This window comes from Triturus cristatus, chromosome 6 (assembly GCF_964204655.1).
Source record: "Triturus cristatus chromosome 6, aTriCri1.1, whole genome shotgun sequence".
Taxonomy (NCBI): Eukaryota; Metazoa; Chordata; class Amphibia; order Caudata; family Salamandridae; genus Triturus; species Triturus cristatus.
In genome coordinates, this window is record NC_140589.1 from 1,910,058,016 (window position 1) to 1,910,081,731 (window position 23,716).

A 23,716-nucleotide genomic window follows, 5' to 3' on the forward strand; every position below is an offset into this window, starting at 1 on the left:
GTGGTTGTGTGTGTGGTTGCGTGTGTGGTTGTGTGAGTGTGTGTGTGAGTGGTTGTGTGGTGTGTGTGTGGTTGTGTGGTGTGTGGGTGTGGTTGTGTGTGGGGTTGTGGGTGTGGTTGTGTGTGTGGTTATGTGTGTGCGTGTATGTGTGGTTGGGTGTGTGGTTGGGTGTGGTTATGTGTGTGGTTGTGTGTGTGGTTATATGTGTGGTTGTGTGTGTGTGTGGTTGTATGTGTTTGTGTGTGTGTGTGGTTGTGTGTGTGGTTGTGTGTGTGTGGCTGTGTGTGGGTGTGGTTGTGTGTGTGGGTATAGTTGTGTGGTTGGTTGTGGTTGTGTGGTTGGTTGTGGTTGTGTGTGTGGTTATGGGTGTGGTTGTGTGTGTGGTTGTGTGTGGTTATGTGTGTGGTTGTGGTTGTGTGTGTGTGGTTGTGTGTGTGGTTGTGGTTTTGTGTGTGGTTGTGTGTGTGTGGTTGTGTGTGTGTGTGTGTGTGTGTGTGGTTGTGTGTGTGGTTGTGGTTGTGTGTGTGGTTATGGTTGTGTGTGTGTGGTTGTGTATGTGGTTGTGTGTGGTTGTGTGTGTGGTTTTGTGTGTGTGGTTGTGTGAGTGGTTGTGTGGTGTGTGTGTGGTTGTGTGTGTGTGGGTGTGGTTGTGTGTGGGGTTGTGGGTGTGGTTGTGTGTGTGGTTATGTGTGTGCGTGTATGTGTGGTTGGGTGTGTGGTTGGGTGTGGTTATGTGTGTGGTTGTGTGTGTGGTTATATGTGTGGTTGTGTGTGTGTGTGGTTGTATGTGTTTGTGTGTGTGTGTGGTTGTGTGTGTGGTTGTGTGTGTGTGGCTGTGTGTGGGTGTGGTTGTGTGTGTGGGTATAGTTGTGTGGTTGGTTGTGGTTGTGTGGTTGGTTGTGGTTGTGTGTGTGGTTATGGGTGTGGTTGTGTGTGGTTATGTGTGTGGTTGTGGTTGTGTGTGTGTGGTTGTGTGTGTGGTTGTGGTTTTGTGTGTGGTTGTGTGTGTGTGGTTGTGTGTGTGGGTGTGTGTGTGTGTGTGTGTGGTTGTGTGTGTGGTTGTGGTTGTGTGTGTGGTTATGGTTGTGTGTGTGTGGTTGTGTATGTGGTTGTGTGGTTGTGTGTGGTTGTGTGTGTGGTTTTGTGTGTGTGGTTGTGTGAGTGGTTGTGGGTGTGTGCTTGGGTGTGGTTGTGTGTGAGGTTGTGTGTGTGTGGTTGTGGTTGTGTGTGGGTGGTTGTGTGTGTGTATGGTGTGGGTGGTTGTGTGTGTGGTTGTGTGTGTGTGGTTGTATGTGTGGTTGTGTGTTTGTGGTTGTGTGGGTGGTTGTGTGCGTGTGGTTGTGTGTGTGTGGTTGTGTGTTTGTAGTTTTGTGTGTGGTTGTGTGTGTGGTTGTGTGTGTATGGTTGTGTGTGTGTGGTTGTATGTGTGGTTTTGGTTTGAGTGTGTGGTTGTGTGTGTGGTTGTGGTTGTGTGTGTGGGTGTGTGTGGGTGCGGTTGTGGGTGCCGGTGTGGTTGTGGGTGTGTGTGGATGTGTGGTTGGGTGTGACTGTGTCTGTGGTTGTATGGTTGTGTGTGTGTGTGGTTGTGTGTGTGTATGGTTGTGTGTGTGGTTGTGTGTGTGTTTGTGTGGTTGTGTGTATGTTGTGTGTGTGTGTGGTTGTGTGTGTGGTTGTGTGTATGTTGATGTGTGTGTGGTTGTGTGTTTGGTTGTGTGTGTGTGGTTGTGTGTGTGTGTGGTTGTGTGTGTGGTTGTGTTTGTGGTTGTGTGTGGTTGTGTGTGTGGCTGTGGTTGTGTGTGGTTGGGTGTGTGTGGTTTTGTGTGTGTGGTTGTGTGTGGTTGTGGTTTCTGTGTGTGGTTGTGGTTGTGTGTGTGTGGTTATGTGTGTGTGGTTGTGGGTGTCGTTTAGGGTGTGTGTGTGGTTGGGTGTGGTTGTATGTGTTGTTGTGTGTGTGTTGTTGTTGTGTGTGGTTGTTTGTGTGATTGTGGTTGTGGGTGTGGTTCTGTGTGTGGTTGTGTGTGTGGTGTGTGTGTGATTGGGTGTGGTTGTGTGTTTGTGTGTGGTTGTGTGTGTGGTTGTGTGTGTGTGGTTGTGTGTGTGGTTTTGTGTATGGTTGTGTGTGTGGTTGGGTGTGGTGTTGTGGGTGGTTGTGTGTGTGTGGTTGTGTGTGTGTGGTTGTGTGTGTGGGTGTGCGTGTGGTTGTGTGTGTGTGTGTGGTTGTGTGTGCTTGTGTGTGGGGTTGTGTGTGCTATTGTGTGTGTGCTTGTGTGTGTGCTTGTGGGTGTGGTTGTTGTGTGTGTGTTGTTGTGTGCATGTGGTTGTGGTTCTGTGTGTGTGGTTGTGTGTGTCTGTGTGTGATTGGGTGTGGTTGTGTGTGTGTGTGTGTGTGTGGTTGTGTGTGTGTGTGTGTGTGGTTGTGTGTGTGGTTGTGTGTATGTGGTTGTATGTGTGACAGTAATACTAAAAGCATCTCAAAATAAAGGAACACAAACATCGAGTTTCTGGAAAGAGAAAGCACGTTGTAAGTCAAACAGACGCAGCAAAGCATTAACACAACAACAAAACAAACAATATCACTTAGCAAATACTTAGTGCTGATAATGGATACACACAGCTCATCATCTTAAGAGTTCGATTGCAGCCAATGTGCACTCAAACCTGCCCCCTCCTTGTGAGTGTCACCCCATATTTCATGAGTTGCACCCACCATAGCGCTTTGAGATCTAAAGCGCTACATAGGTCTAATCGATTAACCAGTCGCCAACATGCTGTGCTTTTAAAGAGAATGTGCCAAAAGTTTCCAGCTTCCTCATGTCCTCATGAAAGCGCCAATGAAAGGACTCCCTGAATGGTGCAACGGACATGAAGCAGCCGCTGCGATCAGAAATAAAGACTGTGAACCTTGTCCAGTTTCACAGTAACATTTCCTTGATGTTCTTTAAGTCACAAAACAGTAATACTAAAAGCTTCTCAAAATAAAGGAACACAAACATCAAGTATGTGGAAAGAGAAAGCACATTGTAAGTTAAACTGGCGTAGCAAAGCATTATACAACAACATGTTCTTTGATGTTTGATGTTCTTTGAAGGAGAACATCAAAGGGGCGCCGCGAAAGTGATCGCGGGCGAAAGTGAAAGTGATCACGGGCGCTTAATGAGTATGACGAGGTTTGCCATATGGCGCCTCTGCTCCTAAGCGCGTGCCCGCGCACATGCACTGTAGCTCTAGGCTGGCCATGGTAGCATTTATTGAGCCCTCACTAAAAGTCTCGCCAGACCAGCGCATGCGCTGGGTCAGGCGAGACCTCAAAAACAAACCAAGGACTACAGAAGGATGTGCCCAGAGCTGAAAATCGCAAAAGAAACAAAGGACGACTGAAGGATGCACAGGGACGCTGCGCTTCTAAAATAAAAGTGAAAACACATATATGGAGCGATGGCCGACCAGGAGGAACCATAAAGGAGTTGTCATGGCCGACCGGAAAGAACAATGAGTGAAATCGCCTGGGGTCAACCAGACACCCAAAGGCAGGACAAATACAATGACTGCACAAATAACAAGCATTGGCAATGCAATAGGTGTCCTATTTGTGCTCTTTATACTTATAATCCTTGCTTACGAGAAGCAAGGCTGGCTGCAAAAGAGGCGCAGTTACTTCCAGCCTTGCTTCTCGTAAGTAACGATTATAAGTACAAAGCGCGTGTCTACGCACCACTTGCAGGTTTTCAAAACACATAAATAAAAGGCATTGTCATTTACAATGCCAAGAACTCAAACTCTTGCAAATGCAAGACCTATTGCATTGCAAATGCTTGTTGAGTTCTGGGACGGAGGCGGCAGCAAGCATAGGAAGGCAGGGACCGTGACGCCAGGCCGTGCGTTTCAAAAGCTGGAGGGAGGAGGAGGCGGCTGCAGTCAAAACAGACCTCGGTCTTGAATGCTTAGCAAATGTGGCAAGATAAGAGCAAGATTTACAGCCCTGTTTACAACAGAGCTCTGTAAATCATGAACACTGGTCTCCAGTGCTCCATCTTAAAGAAAGAAATAGTGCTCACAAGCTCTGAGTAATAAAACATGTAACAGGGGCAGTCCTTGAAAATGGGCGGAGCTTTTAAAGTCCATATCCTGAATACAGCATGTCTCGAAGAGACAGTGCAATAGATGCCCAAGCGAGACATAAAACGGAAAGGAGGAACAAAGGAGAAAAGGATGAAAGGCCAGAAGTAACAAAGAAGAGAAGTAACAAAGGTGATAGAGGCAATCAATTGAAAGAGAAGAAGGAGAGAAAAAAATGTTAGGAAGAATACAGAAGAGAACAAAAAAGAAACGAGGTAAGAGATATGAAGGCGAGAAAAAAGGAAACATGAAAATGAGGTGGAAACAAAGAGATAGAAAGGAGATCTATGAAAGAGAGACAAAAAAAAGAAGCGGAGAGAAAGAAAGACATTAATAAGGCAAGCCTAAAATCAGAGAATGTTGAACAAAAAAAGGTAGGTAAAAAAAGGAAGAGATAAAGGAAAAATAATGATATTAGAATGGAGAGAAAGGAAAAGCGAAAGGACGTAGAGAAAAAACAAAGGTAGATGTAAAGGAAGAGAGAAATAGAGCAAGAGAGACCCAGTACTATAACACCAAACATCCATACTGTACCTGGGTGGGCTTCCCTCTGAGACCCAGTACTATAACACCAAGCATCCGTACTGTACCTGGGTGGGCTTCCCTCTGAGACCCAGTACTATAACACCAAGCATCTGTACTGTACCTGGGTGGGCCGCCCTCTGTGAGACCCAGTACTATAACACCAAGCCTCCGTACTGCACCTGGGTAGGCTGCCCACTGTGAAACCTGGTACTATAGCACCAAGCCTCCGTACTGTACCTGGGTGGGCTGCCTCTGTGAGACCCAGTACTATAACACCAAGCCTCCGTACTGTACCTGGGTGGGCTGCCCTCTGTGAGACCCAGTACTATAACACCAAGCCTCCGTACTGTACCTGGGTGGGCTGCCCTCTGTGAGACACAGTACTATAACAAAAAGCATCCATACTGTACCTGGGTGGGTCACCCTCTGAGACCCAGTACCATAACACCAAGCATCCGTACTGCACCTGGGGGGCTGCCCTCTGTGAGATCCAGTACTATAACGCCAAGCATCTGTACTGTACCTGGGTGGGCTGCCCTCTGTGAGACCCAGTACTATAACACCAAGCATCCGTACTGTACCTGGGTGGGCCGCCCTCTGTGAGATCCAGTACTATAACACCAAGCATACGTACTGTACCTGGGTGGGCTGCCCTCTGACACCCAGTACTATAACACCAAGCACCTGTACTGTACCTGGGTGGGCTGCCCTCTGTAAGACACAGTACTATAACACCAAGCATCCGTACTGTACCTGGGTGGGCCGCCCTCTGTGAGATCCAGTACTATAACACCAAGCATACGTACTGTACCTGGGTGGGCTGCCCTCTGACACCCAGTACTATACCACCAAGCACCTGTACTGTACCTGGGTGGGCTGCCCTCTGTAAGACACAGTACTATAACACCAAGCGTCTGTACTGTATCTGGGTGGGCCGCCCTCTGTGAGACCCAGTACTATAACACCAAGCGTCTGTACTGTACCCGGGTGGGCCGCCCTCTGTGAGACCCAGTACTATAATACGAAGCATCCATACTGTACCTGGGTGGGCCGCCCTCTGTGAGACCCAGTACTATAATACGAAGCATCCATACTGTACCTGGGTGGGCCGCCCTCTGTGAGACCCAGTACTATAACTCCAAGCATCCGTACTGTACCCGGGGATGTAACAAGAAGGATGTCATTACAATGGACCTCCTTCACCTACTTTTCTCACTACTAAAGGAGAATGTTTGACAGCCCCTGACTGACTATTGAGGTGACAGTGGCGGGGTCAAAGTGCTTCTTCTGCACCTCAGATCAGAGAGTACTGGGCCATGACAGCTGCTGCTCTGATTATTTATTCCTTCTTTTTAATACTGTTAGCAATAAATCAATAGAATTATTAATGTTTTAATCCCCTCTCTCTCTCTTTCTCGCACTTTCTTAGCCTCTATAGCTGTGAGATAACCAGTGCTTCCAGTGCTGCTGTCGCCGCTGCTCTTCGCTCCAACCGCTCTTTGCTGGAGCTGGACTTGAGTTGGAATGACCTGGATGACGCTGGAGTATCCCTGATCTGTGACACCCTGAAGCACTCAGACACCCGGCTGCAGAAGATCCGGTAAGGAGCTGAGGAGGGGCTCGGGTTTTTCTCTATCATTAGAATTGTTAATGTTTAAATCCCCTCTCTCTCTTTCTTGCACCTTCTTAGCCTCTTTTGCTGTGGGATAACCGGTGCTTCCCGTGCAGCTCTGGCCACTTCCCTTCGCCCCAAGCGCTCTTTGCTGAAACTGGACTTGTGGGTGACCCAGTGCCGGTCCTAGGATTTGTGGGGCCCAGGGCAGGATAGAAACATGCAAAGCCCCTCTAATTTGCAAAAAATGTAATATCACAGGAAGGGACATCATAGGAAGTGCCAACTTACCAACCATTTTCTGGCACTGTTGAAGCTGCTTTGCAAGAAGCTACTTCTCTAATGTGGTGTTGGACAGGCCACACAGATGGCTTGCTCCCTCCCCGCACGACAGGGCCCGAGCTCCGGCCCACCAGGCATATCCCCGCGACAAGCACCTGTACCCCGTCTCCCGACGGATCTTCTGCCCTCGGACCTCTACTCATCACGGGTTCCGGCCCCACCGGCTTCCCCGGCCGGGTCAAGCCGCCATCTTGGGCCCTGCACCACGCGGCCGCGTGGCCTCACCCCGACCCTAACCCCGGGCCTGGCCGGCCCCGACATCCCGGCACCACCATCCACCCAGGAGGTGAGCGGACCACTTGGCAGGTCAATGGGAGAACGAAGTGTCAAGGGCTCTCCCCCGCCAGGTGCCGATCGCCCCCAGCTCCCCCAGGCACTGGCTCCACCCCCTGCTGGGTGTCTGGACACCTTCATCCCGGACCCTCCGACCTCCAAGTGCGAGGGTCCGGACATCAAAGGGCACCAGCCCTATAACTGGGGCAGCTCCGGAGCAGGAAGGCAGTTGTATCCTGGAGTCGAGAGACACCGAGTGAACTCAGCCGTGACGGCCTACTGGCGCTGCCGTAGCCCGCTCTTGTGAACCATCGTCCTGCCTGCTGGCGCTGCCGCGGCCTTCTGCAACCTCCATCCTCATCGGGACCTGCTGGCGCTGCCGCGGACCGTACATCGACCATCTTCCTGGGACCTGCTGGCGCTGCCGCGGCCCGTTGTAACGACCATCCTCACCGGGACCTGCTGGCGCTGCCGCGGACCGTACATCTTCCTGGGACCTGCTGGCGCTGCCGCGGCCCGTTGTACCGACCATCCTCACCGGGACCTGCTGGCGCTGCCGCGGACCGTACATCGTCCATCTTTCTGGGACCTGCTGGCGCTGCCGCGGCCCGTACCACCTAACCACCAAGCTCGAGGATTGTGAGCTCATCATCATCTCATCCGAACTACCTGACTGGTAAACAGACTGTCCCGCTACCCCCTTCCCTACCTTGCGAGACTCTAATCGAGGGGACCCCGGAGTCCAGACCTCCTTGTACCATTCATCCGTACCTTAATAAGTGCTTATAAAGAACACTGAACCTTATCCGTGTGTGGTATCTGTCTGTGGGGGGGAAGTTACTTGTCTGTACGATCGCTGGAGACGGCTCTCCCCGGAGACCTCTCCTCCTGACCCCGGCCGACCCTCCCGGTCCGTCTACCTTTTCTAACATTGGTGGCCAGGGGCGCGATCCGAATCAACGCGTAATCGTACAGAGAGTAGCTCACCCCACGACAAAAACACGATGTCGACCAAAGATAGCAGCCCCACCGAGAAATTCCAAATGGAGAAATTAGAAGAATACAACCACCGCGAACTGAGACAATTTTGCATAGAACTTGGCATTGCTACCACCGGCCTGAGTACCAAGGATGATCTAAAGCGCGCTCTTGAGTCATGGACAGAAACTGGGGTCGCAGGACCCTCCGACCAAAGCAGCGTCACACCAGACCAAAACAGCATCACACCAGAGGGGAACGCCACGGCTCCCGAGGAGCGGGGAACGGGCCTCTCGCAGGAGGAGATCCGAGAAAGAGACAGAATCAGATTACACGAGTTGGAGATGGCACGACTCAAGATGGATGGGGAACTCAAGTTAGCTGAACAGAAACTCAACCTCGAGCATATGCGGCTTCGAGAGGAACGAGAAGAAAAGCAGAGACAGAGAGAGCTGGAAGAGAAAAAAATAACGCTCGAGCACGAGCGCCGACTAGCGGAAATAGAACTGCAAAAACAGAATAAGGAACTGGGGGTGCCTGAGCGACCACACACCCCGGGGCCAATTGAGAAAAAAGTCCATATCCCCAAGGATGTTGTCCGCGAGTATGTCCGAGAAGACGACATACAACAGTGGTTTAAAGCCTATGAGATCGCCATGACCTCCCACCGGATCGACCGGAGTGATTGGGGAGCCGGACTTTGGGGGAGATTTATCAACGAGGGTCGCGATGCCCTGCTGCAGCTCCCCGATCACCAAATGTCGTCCTACGACCACATGAAGGCTGCCCTCCTCACCCGCTACGGCCTCACGCCCGAGATGTACCGCCAGAGGTTCAGAGATTGCACCCGGATCCCAGGTACAACTTGGGTAGAATACGTGAACTATTTCAGCCGTGCCTTCGAGGGTTGGATCAAGGGAAGTCAGGTCACCACCTACGAACAACTCTTCAACCTTATGGTATGGGAGCACCTGTCAAACAACTGTTTCGTCGAGCTCAGGCAGCACCTCCTCGACAGTAAGCTGACTGACCCCCGGCAGCTCGCCGCCGAAGCTGACCGATGGGAAAGCACCCGAGTGGGCCGGAAAGGGCCACACGACCAGAACAGAAGCAGCCAAGGCCAGCACCGTCCTCGGGGAGGAGGAGGGGGCCAGGGTCGAGGGAGAGACGCCTTGCCAGCAACACCCGTGGCCAGCACCCCGCCTCCGGCCGGCCGGGGCAACCCCCCATTGCGGCCTGGGTTCCGAGCCAACGTCACGTGCCACCGGTGCCAGCGACTAGGCCACTACGCCAATGACCCGAGCTGCCCGCTAAACCAAACACCCAAGCCCCGCCAGGTAGCTGCCGCTGCCCTAGGGGAAGAGCAATTATCGGAGGAACCCGAAGAGTATGAGCCGGCCCAGCAAGGGTGGGAACCGGCCGCCATGGTCCTGGCGTGCTTAGGGGGAAGAGACATGGTCCCGCGGGCTCCCCTACCCGCCAACACCAGGAAATACGGTCAGTGGGTGACCATTAATGGACAGAGAGCCGAGGCCTTGCGTGACACCGGCGCCAGTGTGACGGCCGTCCGCTGTCACCTGGTGAAGCCCGAGCAGATCCTGCCGAACATTCTCTGCCCCGTCCGCTCGGCAGATAACTCTGAGAGTATGTGTAAGATGGCCTGCGTCCCATTTGAATGGGGAGGGGTCTCCGGCCTGCTGAAGGTGACGGTCCGGGACGATGCCCCCGTGGACTGCCTCCTGGGGAATGACCTCGAGAGTTCCCCGTGGGCCACCGTCGAGAGAAGAGAGCACCTGGGGATGCTGGGCCTCCCGGACTGGGCCTGCATAACCACCCGGTCCATGGCCGCCCGTGCCGCCCCCCGATCAGAAGAACCCGAATGGCCAGCACCTCCGCCCCCGGTTGCCCCCGTAGAGGACAACGGCGAGGCCGACCTCCCGGACCCGACTACCGAAGAGGACGCGCAACACCAAGACCTTCCGGATCTGGCTCAGTGGCGTCAAGAAGGGGGGCCCACCCAAGAACAGTTCCGCCAGGAACAAAAGACCTGTCCCTCCCTCGAGGGACTCCGCCAACAAGCCAGCACCCAAAACGCAGGGGACGCCACCGGAACTCACTGGGTCTACTGGGATAACGACCTGCTCTACAGCGAGCAAAGAATCGCCGAGCTGGGGGCCGGTCGAGTTCTGGTGGTACCTCTCCGCTTCAGAGACTTTCTGCTCAACTTAGCCCACGATGTCCCCCTGGCTGGACACCTGGGCCAGGACAAAACGTACAGTCGCCTAGTGACCCACTTTTTCTGGCCAAAAATGAGGAATGACGTCCTGAACCACTGCCGATCTTGCCCCACATGCCAAGCCAGCGGGAAGAGTGGTCGGAAGCTGAAAGCCCCTCTGCAACCCTTCCCTGTGGTCACCACCCCGTTCGAGAGGGTGGGGATAGACATTGTGGGGCCTCTGGACCCCCGCACGGCACAAGGACACAGGTTCATCTTGGTACTAGTGGACCATGCCACCCGCTACCCCGAGGCGGTGCCCCTACGGACAGTGACAGCTCCGGTGGTTGGCCGGGCCCTAATGGGGATCTTCTCCCGGGTAGGCTTCCCCCGAGAAGTCGTCAGCGACCGAGGCACGAATTTCATATCCAAATACATGAAGTCCCTCTGGCAACAATGCGGGGTCACCTACAGATTCACGACCCCCTATCACCCCCAAGGGAACGGACTAGTGGAGCGTTTTAACCGCACTCTCAAGGGGATGATTGGGGGATTGGAAGAGCCCCTCCGTCGCCAGTGGGATGTACTACTCCCGTGCCTCCTCTTCGCCTACCGGGAAGTTCCCCAGAAGTCCCTCGGTTTTAGCCCTTTCGAACTCCTGTACGGGCACCCTGTGCGAGGGCCCCTCAGCCTAGTCAAGGAAGGTTGGGAGATGGCCCCCCTAACGACCCCTCCAGACGTCTTCAAATACATCCTGGCCTTACGAAACCAGACCCGGCGCTTCAGGGAGATGGCCAAGGCGAACCTCGAGGCCAGCCAGGAGGACATGAAAAGGTGGTATGATCACAATGCCTCCTCCGTTGAATTCGAGCCTGGGCAGCAAGTATGGGTGATGTCCCCCACCGAACCATGTGCCCTGCAAGATAAGTGGACGGGGCCCTTCAAAGTGGTCGAGCGCAAAAGCCCCGTCACTTACCTCATCGACATGGGGTCCTCCCGGAACCCCCTTCGGGTCCTCCACACCAACCGGCTCAAACCACACTTTGTGCGCTCAGAACTTAGCCTCTTGATGGCTACGGACAGTGGTGCAGAAGAAGACTCCGAGCCCCTCCCGGATCTCCTGAAGACTCAGGAGAATGACGGCTCCGTGGACGGGGTCCGGCTCTCTGACGCCCTCACTTCGGAGCAACGCCAGGACTGCCGGAACCTCCTGCTGCAGTTCGCTGCCCTGTTCTCCCTCACCCCCGGGGTCACCCCTTGGTGTTTGCACGACGTAGACACCGGGGACAGTCCCCCTGTCCGGCACCGGGCCTACCGCGTACCAGATCGGGTACGGGCCTGCATACAGGAGGAAGTGGCCAAGATGCTCACGATCGGGGTCATCGAGCCCTCGGACAGTCCCTGGGCCAGTCCGGTTGTATTAGTTCCCAAGGCCGCTGCCCCCGGCACCGCACCTGAACTGAGATTCTGCGTCGACTACCGGGGCTTGAACGCTGTCACCCGGACCGACGCTCATCCCATCCCCCGAGCAGATGAGCTGATCGACCGGCTGGGGGCCGCCCGCTACCTTAGTATCTTCGACCTAACGGCGGGCTACTGGCAGATCGGCCTCACACCCAGGGCTCAGGAACGGTCAGCCTTCTCTACCCCCGATGGCCACTATCAATTCAAGGTCATGCCCTTTGGCATGAAGAATGCCCCCGCCACGTTCCAACGCCTTGTGAACCAGGTCTTGGCGGGGCTCGAAGAGTTCAGCGCTGCCTACCTGGACGATATCGCTGTATACAGCCGCCACTGGTCCGACCACCTCCGTCACCTCCAAGAGGTCCTACAAGCCCTCCAGCGGGCCGGCCTCACCATTAAGGCCGGCAAGTGCCAAATTGGCCAAGGGTCTGTGACCTACCTTGGGCACCAAGTGGGAAGCGGGCTGGTGGCCCCACTACAACTTAAGATTGCTGCCATCCAGTCCTGGCAGCCCCCTGTCACCCAGACCGAGGTCCGAGCCTTCTTGGGGCTCACCGGCTACTACCGGCGGTTCGTGAAGGACTACGGCAGCATCGTGGGGCCCCTCACGGGTCTCACGTCCAAGAACCAACCGAAGCGGATTAACTGATTAACTGCACCCGATTGTCAAGCGGCCTTCGAGAAGCTGAAGGCCGCCCTGTGCACCGCCCCTGTGCTCCAGGCCCCCGATTACAGTCGGGAATTTGTGGTGCAGACCGACGCCTCCGACCACGGCATCGGAGCCGTCCTCTCTCAGTTGAACCCCGAAGGTCATGACCAGCCGGTGGCCTTCATCAGTCGACGTCTCCTGGCCCGAGAACAGCGTTGGAGCACCATCGAGAGGGAGGCATTTGCAGTAGTATGGGCCCTCAAAAAGCTCCGACCCTATCTCTTCGGTACCCACTTCCGGGTACAAACCGACCATCGACCCCTGCAATGGCTGATGCAGATGCGGGGGGAGAACCCAAAACTCTTGCGCTGGTCCATTTCCCTGCAGGGAATGGACTTCACCGTGGAGCACCGCCCAGGCCAAGACCACGCCAACGCGGATGGCCTGACCCGCTTTTTCCGCCTCGACGAAGAGAGTCCCCAAGGAGATGGGTGACTCTCCCCGCCTTCAGCTGGGGGGGACGCATGTTGGACAGGCCACACAGATGGCTTGCTCCCTCCCCGCACGACAGGGCCCGAGCTCCGGCCCACCAGGCATATCCCCGCGACAAGCACCTGTACCCCGTCTCCCGACGGATATTCTGCCCTCGGACCTCTACTCATCACGGGTTCCGGCCCCACCGGCTTCCCCGGCCGGGTCAAGCCGCCATCTTGGGCCCTGCACCACGCGGCCGCGTGGCCTCACCCCGACCCTAACCCCGGGCCTGGCCGGCCCCGACATCCCGGCACCACCATCCACCCAGGAGGTGAGCGGACCACTTGGCAGGTCAATGGGAGAACGAAGTGTCAAGGGCTCTCCCCCGCCAGGTGCCGATCGCCCCCAGCTCCCCCAGGCACTGGCTCCACCCCCTGCTGGGTGTCTGGACACCTTCATCCCGGACCCTCCGACCTCCAAGTGCGAGGGTCCGGACATCAAAGGGCACCAGCCCTATAACTGGGGCAGCTCCGGAGCAGGAAGGCAGTTGTATCCTGGAGTCGAGAGACACCGAGTGAACTCAGCCGTGACGGCCTACTGGCGCTGCCGTAGCCCGCTCTTGTGAACCATCGTCCTGCCTGCTGGCGCTGCCGCGGCCTTCTGCAACCTCCATCCTCACCGGGACCTGCTGGCGCTGCCGCGGACCGTACGTCGACCATCTTCCTGGGACCTGCTGGCGCTGCCGCGGCCCGTTGTAACGACCATCCTCACCGGGACCTGCTGGCGCTGCCGCGGACCGTACATCTTCCTGGGACCTGCTGGCGCTGCCGCGGCCCGTTGTACCGACCATCCTCACCGGGACCTGCTGGCGCTGCCGCGGACCGTACATCGTCCATCTTTCTGGGACCTGCTGGCGCTGCCGCGGCCCGTACCACCTAACCACCAAGCTCGAGGATTGTGAGCTCATCATCATCTCATCCGAACTACCTGACTGGTAAACAGACTGTCCCGCTACCCCCTTCCCTACCTTGCGAGACTCTAATCGAGGGGACCCCGGAGTCCAGACCTCCTTGTACCATTCAACCGTACCTTAATAAGTGCTTATAAAGAACACTGAACCTTATCCGTGTGTGGTATCTGTCTGTGGGGGGGAAGTTACTTGTCTGTACGATCGCTGGAGACGGCTCTCCCCGGAGACCTCTCCTCCTGACCCCGGCCGACCCTCCCGGTCCGTCTACCTTTTCTAACATGTGGATATCACTGAGATGGCCACAAATACAAATAATAGCCTTAATAAAATATTTGTTTTTATTTTTTTATTTTAAAGCATTAAACTTTATTGAAAAGCTATGCCTATATCTCTCCAAAACCGATGTTTTCAGAATAGTGCATGATTAAAATCCTAAAAGAGATTGTCCTACGGCGGTGGTTCCCAAACTGTGCGCCGCGGCACCCCAGTGCGCCGTTAGCAGCAGCCAGGGGCGCCGCGCGCGTCTTTGGAATCTGCACATCATGTTGTGAGCTATTTAAAAGTTATGCGTCTTTTGAGGCTCTACATGTCAGCCGGCGTCAGAAATAGTGGTATGGCCCAGTGTTCATTATTATGCTTAGTTTAAGAGCCATTTGTGCGTGCCCGGCAGGACAGCACGATTTAATATCCCCATTTATTTCTCCCTTTTTGAGATCGCTATCTGTCATGCTGGAAGAGCGGAAATGATTGAGAATCACCAAAGTAGACTCACAAATTAGACTTTTTCAATGTGTTCCGGAAGGGCTTTGCTTTATTTCCAACAAGGTAAGGGCCAAGTTCCACAAATTAGTGATTCCTGCTCGAAAAGGAACCCAGCGCAAACATGCAATTAGGTGTTCAGTGCATAGTTTTGAAGTGATACCAAAAGTCTACAAACACTCATTGTCCTCTCTCAGAGTTTCGTGCGAACAGCAGAAGGGTGTCTTGCAGTGCGATTCAAGGTGAAACGGAGCTCCAGATTCTGGCATCAGATCGCGCTCTTTTCTTGAGATTTTGGATGGGTGCTTTAATAGTAAATCTAGTTTTCGTAAGTACACAGCGTCACTGTTTGATTATTAGAATTAAACAGAGGACCGTGCTGCCTATTACCACTGCTCTTTAGTGGTAATATTTTAGAATGGGGTCCTGTTGTTTAGGGGCAAAAATACAAGTTGTTCCATTAGTCAAATTTGTAGTAAAGGACGATTGCCATGTGACACAGCTGCTGTTTTGTTTACATAGATGATTTTTTTAGTCCAACTCGTAACAGACTCATGTATCGGTCTCCCCTTTTTCTGCTGAGCTTGCAATAAATCGAAGATAATTGCATTTTATTATTATTTATACTGCCAGCCTTTGCTTTGTCATTGGCCTTTCAGCAAGTGAACCTCATTTAAATATACCCAGCTGCAGCCCAACATACAGGGAAGTTACACGCGCCACCTGCATAATCCGGAATCATGGTTTGGCCCAAGAGCGCGCGGCCACTCGTACCTGTGCACGTAGCCTCCGTATACACAGGATGACTGTCGAGCGTTATTGCTGCTCGAGTTTTGCTGCGCCTCTGGGGACCCTCTTCACAAGTAGGTGGCTAGAATAACTGCAAAGACAAACTCGTGACCACCAAGCCCGTGTATTTTTAAAGAGGACGTCACATTTACCGTTTCTAGGGGAGAGAAATGAAAAATTTAAATGTGACCAGGTAAACAGGTTACCTGCAAAAATATCCAAAATGATGAGCATATAATAAGAAACAACAAAAAATCTCAACTGGTATCATTTAAGAAGGACAGTTAAAGATGCATGTGTAAAACACTGCAATCGAGAAAGAGAGACTCTCAGATGGTAAATTTTGAAAAGACTGCACATGGCATCATGTATTGGATACAATTAGTAAGTAAGGGGTAAACAACATAAATGAAAAGGACAATGTTACAGTTGTAACAGCACTGCAAGCAAAATCAATTGGCGTAAACAACCCGAAATTGTACTTGGTGCTCAGATGTGTACGTGACACAAAGGAGTGGCGATGCAAGTGACAAAGTGAGATCAGCAGGGGACGGCGCAAAGTGAAGTGAAGTGAATAAATGTACAGTGGTCTCAATTTTTAACAATAAGGAATAATTTTCAGTTGTTCATAGAACCATAAGCAAAAGCTGCGCCATCAGTTGTGCTGACAGGTCGACGGCGTTTCGATCCAGTTTATTTTGGATCATCATCAGGACCGGGTTGGACTATTCAGGCGGTGCTGATTTAAGTTAGACGGCAAACATGAAAAACGTGTCACAAATTATTCATCGGCACGTCGAAATTGGAAGAGCCGGAGCGGGATCTTGAGGTGATTGAATTCGAGCTCGTAATCCAGCTGCGGAAAATGCGCAGCGATTCAGGGAATACGGATCTTTTGAATAGATGGTCAGCGGAGGGCGTCTCAGTCAGCCAGGGTCCGGTGCATTGCATTTCTCGCAGCCGGATTACGAGCTCGAATTCAATCACCTCAAGATCCCGCTCTGGCTCTTCCAATTTCGACGTGGTTCAGCCCCTCTTACATCCACCTCGCTATGCATGCTCTCCTCTTAACGTCTCTTCTTTTCCCAATCCCCAAGCCTCTTACCTTTTCTCTCTGGTTCTGCCACTCTTTTATTGATCTTGGCCCTCATACCTCCAAGCTCTACTCTTTACCTCTCATCTTTCCACCTTTCCTCTCATATTCACTTGCTGATTCTGCCCCTCTTACATTCCCATCTCTCTTCCCTGCCCTACTCTTCACCTCTCAACTCTCCACCCAGCCTTTATCTTCTGTGCTTGTTATGCCACCCTAAATACAGCTATGCCTTTTTCTTCGCCCCTTTCCTTTTATCTTCTCTTGCTGCTCCCGCCCCGTTACATACACCTCTCCCCTTCCTCCTTCCCTCTCTCCTCTTGCTGATTCTACCCTTTTTACATCAAACTCTACCTTCCTGATCTAATCTTCAACTCTAATATCTGACCAAGCCTTTAACTTTCTCTTGCTGGTTCTTCACATTTAACATCTACCTTCCCCTCCTCTCTCGCACTTCATCCAACCTCTGTCTCTTGGTGTTTTTTTTTCTCTTCCTTCCACTTCTCTTGCTTGCCACTCTGCCTATGTACTCTTGCTGGTTCTGTCTCTCCAATAGCCATGACTTTTATTGATACACTACCTTCACTGCTCATCTCTTCCCCAGCCTTATAACCTTTTTCACTGGCTCTGCCCCATTTACATCTTTACTACATTTTCATCCTCCTGAACACTCTAATCATTTCCCACTCATTTTGCCGCTTACGCCACCTATTTCCGTTCGTGCTCTACTCTTATTCTCGTCTCTTTCTCAAACCTTATTTTGTGGATTATGCCCCTTTTACATCAATCGCTGTGCTATCCCAGCTTTGTTTCTTCTCTTTCTCGTTATGTTCCTCTTATATCCACTTTTCTCCTCCATGCTGTGCGCCTCATCTCTCCCACTGCCTCTTACTTTTCTCGTTGATTCTGGCCGTCTACATCTACCTCTCACCATTCACTTACTCTTCTCTGTGTAAGGTTTCTTGATTGTTCTGCCTCTCTTACATCTGCACGCCCCATCCATGTATTGCCCTTCACCTCTCATGTCTTCCTCTGGCCTCCTAACGTTTTTACTGGTCTGTCCCCTTTACATCCACCTCTCTTCTATAAGCCCCCTGTCTCTCACCTCATCTCACTGTTTCTGCCTATTACATCCATGTCTCCCTTCCATGCTTTACACTTCACTTTATCTCTACTACCGTCTCTAACCTTTCTCACTAATTTTGCCTTTATTACACCCACATCTTAGCTACTTGCTGAACCCTTCACCTCTCATCTCTCTGCAGCTTCTAACCTTCTCTCACTGGTTCTACCTCTCTGAAATCTACCTTCCCCCTGCCTCTTACCTGCTCTTGGTTGTCCTGCCCTCTTACATCCAACACTCACCATGCCCTGTCCATGACACTTAAGTTCTCCTGATGGTGGTGCTTCTTTTATACTTACCGCTTCAATCCAAGCACTGCCTTTCGCCTTTCATCTTACTCTCCAGCCTTAACTTTGTTCATTGGTCCCCCCTTTATGTCCACCTCTCCCCTCCATGCTCAACTCTTTATGTTTTATCTCTCTCGCATCTCTACCCTCAATTCGCTGTATCGGCCCCTCTTCCACCTCTCCCCTACATGCGCTGCTATTTATCACTCTTCTCCCTGGCCTTCTACCTTGCTTCACGTCTTGTGCCAGGACACAATGCAGGCCCCTGCAGCACAGATGGGCCCACAACACTTCAGGGGGCCCCCATTCAGCCCAGGTCCAATGAATATCTGTGAAATGTGGGAGAGCCAGGGCCCCGTTATCACATTCTGCAGCGAGATCCCCATCATTTTGTGTTACACCACTGCTCTTGTTACTTTACAACATTCTCTCCCCTTCCATACTCCCACTCTCCCCAAGTCTATTACATTTCTCTTTTGCATGTTCTTCCTTTTACCTAAACAAGATTCTTCCCTTCTCTCATTGATTCTGCCATTACATACACATCACTCCTTCCCCAACTCCCTTTCCTTAAGCCTCTTGTTCTATATATCTGTTTTGCCCCTTATGTTCAGCTCGCTCCTCTCTGCTGTACTCTGTCATCTACCCACCTCTTACTGTCTTTGTTTGCCTAACCCCTTTTAGATGTGCCTCTCCCTCAATACGTCTATTAAAAGCAAAAGAGCGCACCAGACCTCCTTAGATGTACCCAGGACACTAGAATTCGGGATTTTAGATGAGAACAAACATGATGCCGGGGAGTAGTACTACCTTTTCAGATGTGTACAACAAGGAATGGCGTGTGGTTTGACAGGTTATATAGTTTGGGTGTGATGGAGCAAGGTTTTGTAAATAAAGAAACTTGCTTGAATTTAATCCTCTCGAATAACAGTTAATAACGTAACCAATCTGTTGGTAATTACTAAAATTACATTTCTTTCATTATTACATATCCAGGGGAAGCTTGCCTATGTATTTGTTAAACAGCAACCCGAAATGCTACTAAATTGGCCGCCAAAATGCGGGAAAGTCTCTGCGCATTCGTCTACTGCATCTACGTAGTATGACGTCTTCTTTGCTTGGTGGGTAAACTTTGCAGCTGCGCATTTGCCTTTAAAATGGCCGCCTAGATTTGCATGTTAATGCGCATGCTTTGCTGCTACTAAACCTTGCAAGTCTTTACTAAACGGCTAATGCTAAAGATATATTTAAGTAGTTGGGAATAGAATAGGCATAAGCGGTATACAGTGCGCAATAGAGCTTCGTACTGAACAATGATGACTCCATTGGACAAAGGCCAAGGTCACCCAACCGTTCAGTGCCTGGGAACCCAAACTATTGACCCTACAGGAAGAAGCAAATGTATCTTAAATGTAAAAATTCTCAATATGAAATGCGGGTGGAAAAATTAAGCTTGTGGAAGTGATATAAGGGGCAGGATATTAGACGATGGGACTAAAGAAATGAAATACATTACGAATGGTGTGATGATCTCTCCCCACTGCCTGGCCCAATCATAGTGAGGGGAATACATAAGTTTGCAACATTTGGGGGTGGATCATACATAAGTTTTAGTATAACTAGATGTAGGTAAGTTAGTTAGACACAAATGCCATGCCGAGACGCTTTCAGATGCTATGCTGACATACTGCCCGTGAGCTGAACGAAGACTCCAACACTAGGGAAACTTCGCGGAAACATCCGAGGAGGCACATCTAGGAAGAGGTCCGGACGAGCCAGGGAGATTAGTACCAGAGAGGGATGCGACGCTGGCGTTGCACTAGAAGTGGTCACCTATCATGTCTTAATGCTGTCCGAAATCTTGGTGTCCTAGTCCTTGCACCAATAGGTAAATATAATTCTGTGTAGTATGTCCCTGTGCTGCTTTTCATTTCCCCCCCTCCAGGTGCTGTCATTGCAAGTATTTTGAACTGTGAAGTGTTTTATAAGCTAACTGAAATTTCTTTCCGATGGAGAATCGGACATTTGCATTGTATTGTATCGACCCACAAAATTAATTAACTAGATTAACTTTTAAACCTCTTCTTGAGTCTGTGGTTATTTTGGAGTAAAGCTTAATGAAATGTTCCTTCTATTCTAACTACAACTAGATCCATTGACAAAGGTAATTATTCTAAATGAGACAGGCCATAGTAACAGTTGGTATAATAAGGTCTCGTTCAGAAAAATGTATATTTTAACTTGCAGTGGCAATTTGCTAGCTCATTGTGTGCATGTATATGGGCCCAAAGGTGAGTATTGTGGTATGTGTGAACCGAGCTGGTAAACCCCGCTGCATCAGTTGTATCTTGGAGGGGTCGCTGCACTCCCCTCGGGGTGGTGAGGGGGGATGTGGGGTCACCCCTCCTTCCCTCCTACCACCTCAATGTCATCTCCACTAGTCTTTTACCGACCCCATTTTTCGTTATTCCTTTTTTTCATGTAAATTTGATGTTTGGTCGTGATCGCGATCACTTTCACGCCCACTTGGCATAGCCAATAGGTCTCGCTTTTGGGACCTTATAAGTATTTAGTTATGCAAGTGTTGCATGGCTAAACACTTATAAGATCCCAAAGGCTTGACCTATTGGCTATGCCAATGCTTGTTAAGTCTGTTTACAAGAGATCTTGCAACACCAGCGCTTGTGCACTGTCAGCAGGCAAGAACTAAAATGTATCCCAGAAGTCTGCCGACCGAATAGGTCACGGATGGGGGTACCACCTGACCTGTTTTATACCAGAACGTCCGGTATTTAAATGTCCCTGCCAGTAAAAAAATTTGTAAAATCACCTAAAACCGGTATTTTTTTTCCTAATGAGTTTATACTTAAAACAGTAAATGTTACAAGAAAACACTTTAAAACGTGTCCTAAAGGTACCTTAATGACCCCTGACTATTAAAGTAAATAAAGATAGAAAAGAAAGGTTATGTTAAAATGAATATATTACACTTCACATACAGTTCTACTAAAGATCATGTCCGGGTCTTTGCAAACTACTAAAACGTGAACGGGTGGCCTGTATTTTCGCGCAAGAACCACACTCCACGCTGTTACTTGAAGCGTAAAAGGCCATTTTATTAGGACATGGTTGCAATCATTTAGACTTTATTCGACAGTACATAAATGCAGTAAATATACTTTCCCCATCCCATACCGACTCATTCTCCTTTCATCCATTCTCAAAACCATCTCACCTGTTAGACTCTTCACCCATTCACTCGGTGACCTCTTTCCTCTCCCCATTCTCACCTTCACTTGCCCTCCAAGCATCCTCTGTGTAATTTCCTTCATTGGTCATTGCTTCCCGCGCCCGCTATCAGTCACCTGTGTACTGTTCTCCCCCCCCGAGGGGTGGATCCGCCTGTATGTGACTACCCACCCCTCCAAAGTACCGTGACGCCTCTACTCTGCAACCAGCCCTAAACTGGCACGCTCAGCCCAAAATCTATCCCAGCCCTTCGCTTAACGTCTGTAGGGTGGGTGGGCGGACAAACTTTTATCTTTCCCCCGGTGGTGCTCAGGTGTCAGGAAGAGGCCGGCTACTCCTCTCCTGACACCTATATACCCTCCCAACTCCCGCCCCCCTCCTTCCTTCCTGTGATCCCACCCCCACCATGTCCTTCCGGTCTTTGCGCGAATACCCCGGGGGAAGACTGGTCTGCGACCTTCTCTTCCCCCGGGGGCCGCATCGCGCAAGAACCACACTCCACGCTGTTACTTGAAGCGTAAAAGGCCATTTTATTAGGACATGGTTGCAATCATTTAGACTTTATTCGACAGTACATAAATGCAGTAAATATACTTTCCCCATCCCATACCGACTCATTCTCCTTTCATCCATTCTCAAAACCATCTCACCTGTTAGACTCTTCCCCCATTCACTCGGTGACCTCTTTCCTCTCCCCATTCTCACCTTCACTTGCCCTCCAAGCATCCTCTGTGAAATTTCCTTCATTGGTCATTGCTTCCCGCGCCCGCTATCAGTCACCTGTGTACCGTTCTCCCCCCCCCCCCCGAGGGGTGGATCCGCCCGTATGTGACTACCCACCCCTCCAAAGTACCGCCAACCAGGGAAACCCCCGGAGGGCGGTTCCCTGCCCCACCCCCAGTGCTAGTGCACCTTTCGCCTCCCTCCAGTCCACCTCGCGGCCCCTGTGGACGACCCTCTGGCCCCTAAACCTGCGTCCTGTATAAAGTTCGCTATTGCCGGGACACCCCAGACTGCGAAAGGTGCACATACTCTAAGTAGGAGTACCTGGCCCTCCAGGTTACGGGCACCTAACGCCTCCCCCACCCCTCAAGGCACCAGGTGGATGACCATCCACCCTTGCAAAACTGTGTCCTGTGTCAATAAGCAGCATGAACCGGACACACCACGTCCGTGAAAAAATTGAACCAGGGCAAACAACCCCCTGTCTTGGTTCCCTCCGTCTCCGTAACCGCGGACCGTCCCCCTGAAATCCTGATCCATGGCCCCCAAACTCCCTACTTGGCAAGGCCCCATCGGGGGATGACCATCCACCCGTACAGCCAGTATCCGTATGTAATCCAGTAACCTTCCAGGCCAATCCCCCATCCCTGAAGAGCGTCCCAGCCCCAAACAAGACCACCTGTGTCTCTTCCAATAGTCCCATTACCTGCGGCCATTCCCCCGTAAGCATGTTCGACAGCCCTCAAAATCCATCCCCTGCAAGGCACCATCGGTGGATGACCATCCACCCGTGCAGCCAGTATCCGTTGTAATCCAGTAATCTTCCAGGCCAATCCCCATCCCTGAAAAGCGTCCCCCGCCCCAAACAAGACCACCTGTGGCTCCTCCAATAGTCCCCATTACCTGCGGCCATTCCCCTGTAAGCATGTTCAACAGCCCTCAAAGTCCATCCTCTGCAAGGCACCATCGGTGGACGACCATCTACCCATGAAGCCAGTGTCCCTTTCAAACAAGTTACAGTTCCAGGGCAATCCCCATCCATGAAAAGTGTTCCGTCCCCAAACCAAAACCAAAACCCGCCCGTGTCCCCTCAAACAGTCCCCATTACCTGTGGGCTATTAGCTGATAAGCATGCTCAACAAACCCCAAAGATTCCCTCCTCTGCCAGGCACCATCGGTGGATGACCATCCACCCTTACTTCAGTGTCCCTTGTAAACAAGAAACATGTCCAGGACCATCCCCATCCATGAAAGTGCCCCATCCCCAACCAGGCCACCAGTTTCCCCTCAAACCGTCTCATTCACTGCAGACCAGTTCCTTGTAAGCATGCTAGCCGCCCCCTGAGACCATTCATTGCAAGGCGCAGTGTTTCCCCATAACCCACTTCCTAAGTTCCTTGTCATTGAACCATATCCCTTGCCATGCCTCTTGGATTAAAACCAGACCTGCCATTTTCCTGAGTACCTTCTCTCCCACAGCTTTGCTTGTATTAGAGCCAGGTCCCATATCGCATGACACAGTCACTCTCACTGGCCGCAACGCTCACCCTGAGTCAATTCTACTGTTCCCCCGTCAATCATCAAACATCCCAAATGACTGCGTTCCCCACCTGATGACATCCGTACACCCGCTATGTTGCCTCTGTTGCTGCCCAAAGTTCGGGAGAATGTCCGTCTGTCCAGGTGACCACACTGGATCCCAGGCCACTCCCCCTACCTGCAGTAGAAAAAGAATGATTCGTCCCGTAAGGATTATGTCTCTTTCCCTTCCATCCCCAGTCTCTCCACAACCCCCGCCCAAACCCCTTCTTTTACCTATAACGGCACAACACACCCTACTATACTGCCATCTCCCCCATCTCCGACTTCCCCCCCGCCCCCGAACAGCCCTCATGATGTCCCCTCTGTGCCAGCCCTCAGGCGTAAAAATCGTGCACCTCCTTAAGGGAGCCACTTCCCGTCGGCCCAGCCCCCGAACGAAACCTAAATCGCCTGTAGCACCGCTAAACTACCTTTCGCATGTGACAACCCCAAATCCCCAGCCATAGGCCTCCCTCCTCTTACCAACAAGCACT

General features: G+C 51.7%; 1 protein-coding gene across 5 annotated transcripts in view; it reads left to right on the forward strand.

Moving 5' to 3' along the window:
- The window catches only part of LOC146822422 (NACHT, LRR and PYD domains-containing protein 3-like), a 785,736-nt gene that overhangs the window by 732,332 nt on the left and 29,688 nt on the right, over window positions 1-23,716 (forward strand). For all 5 annotated transcript variants that reach the window (XM_085613508.1, XM_085613507.1, XM_085613510.1 and 2 more), the window contains one exon: window positions 6,071-6,241. In XM_085613508.1, the coding sequence (XP_085469634.1) occupies window positions 6,071-6,241 (171 nt within the window). The remainder of the gene's footprint in view (window positions 1-6,070; window positions 6,242-23,716) is intronic.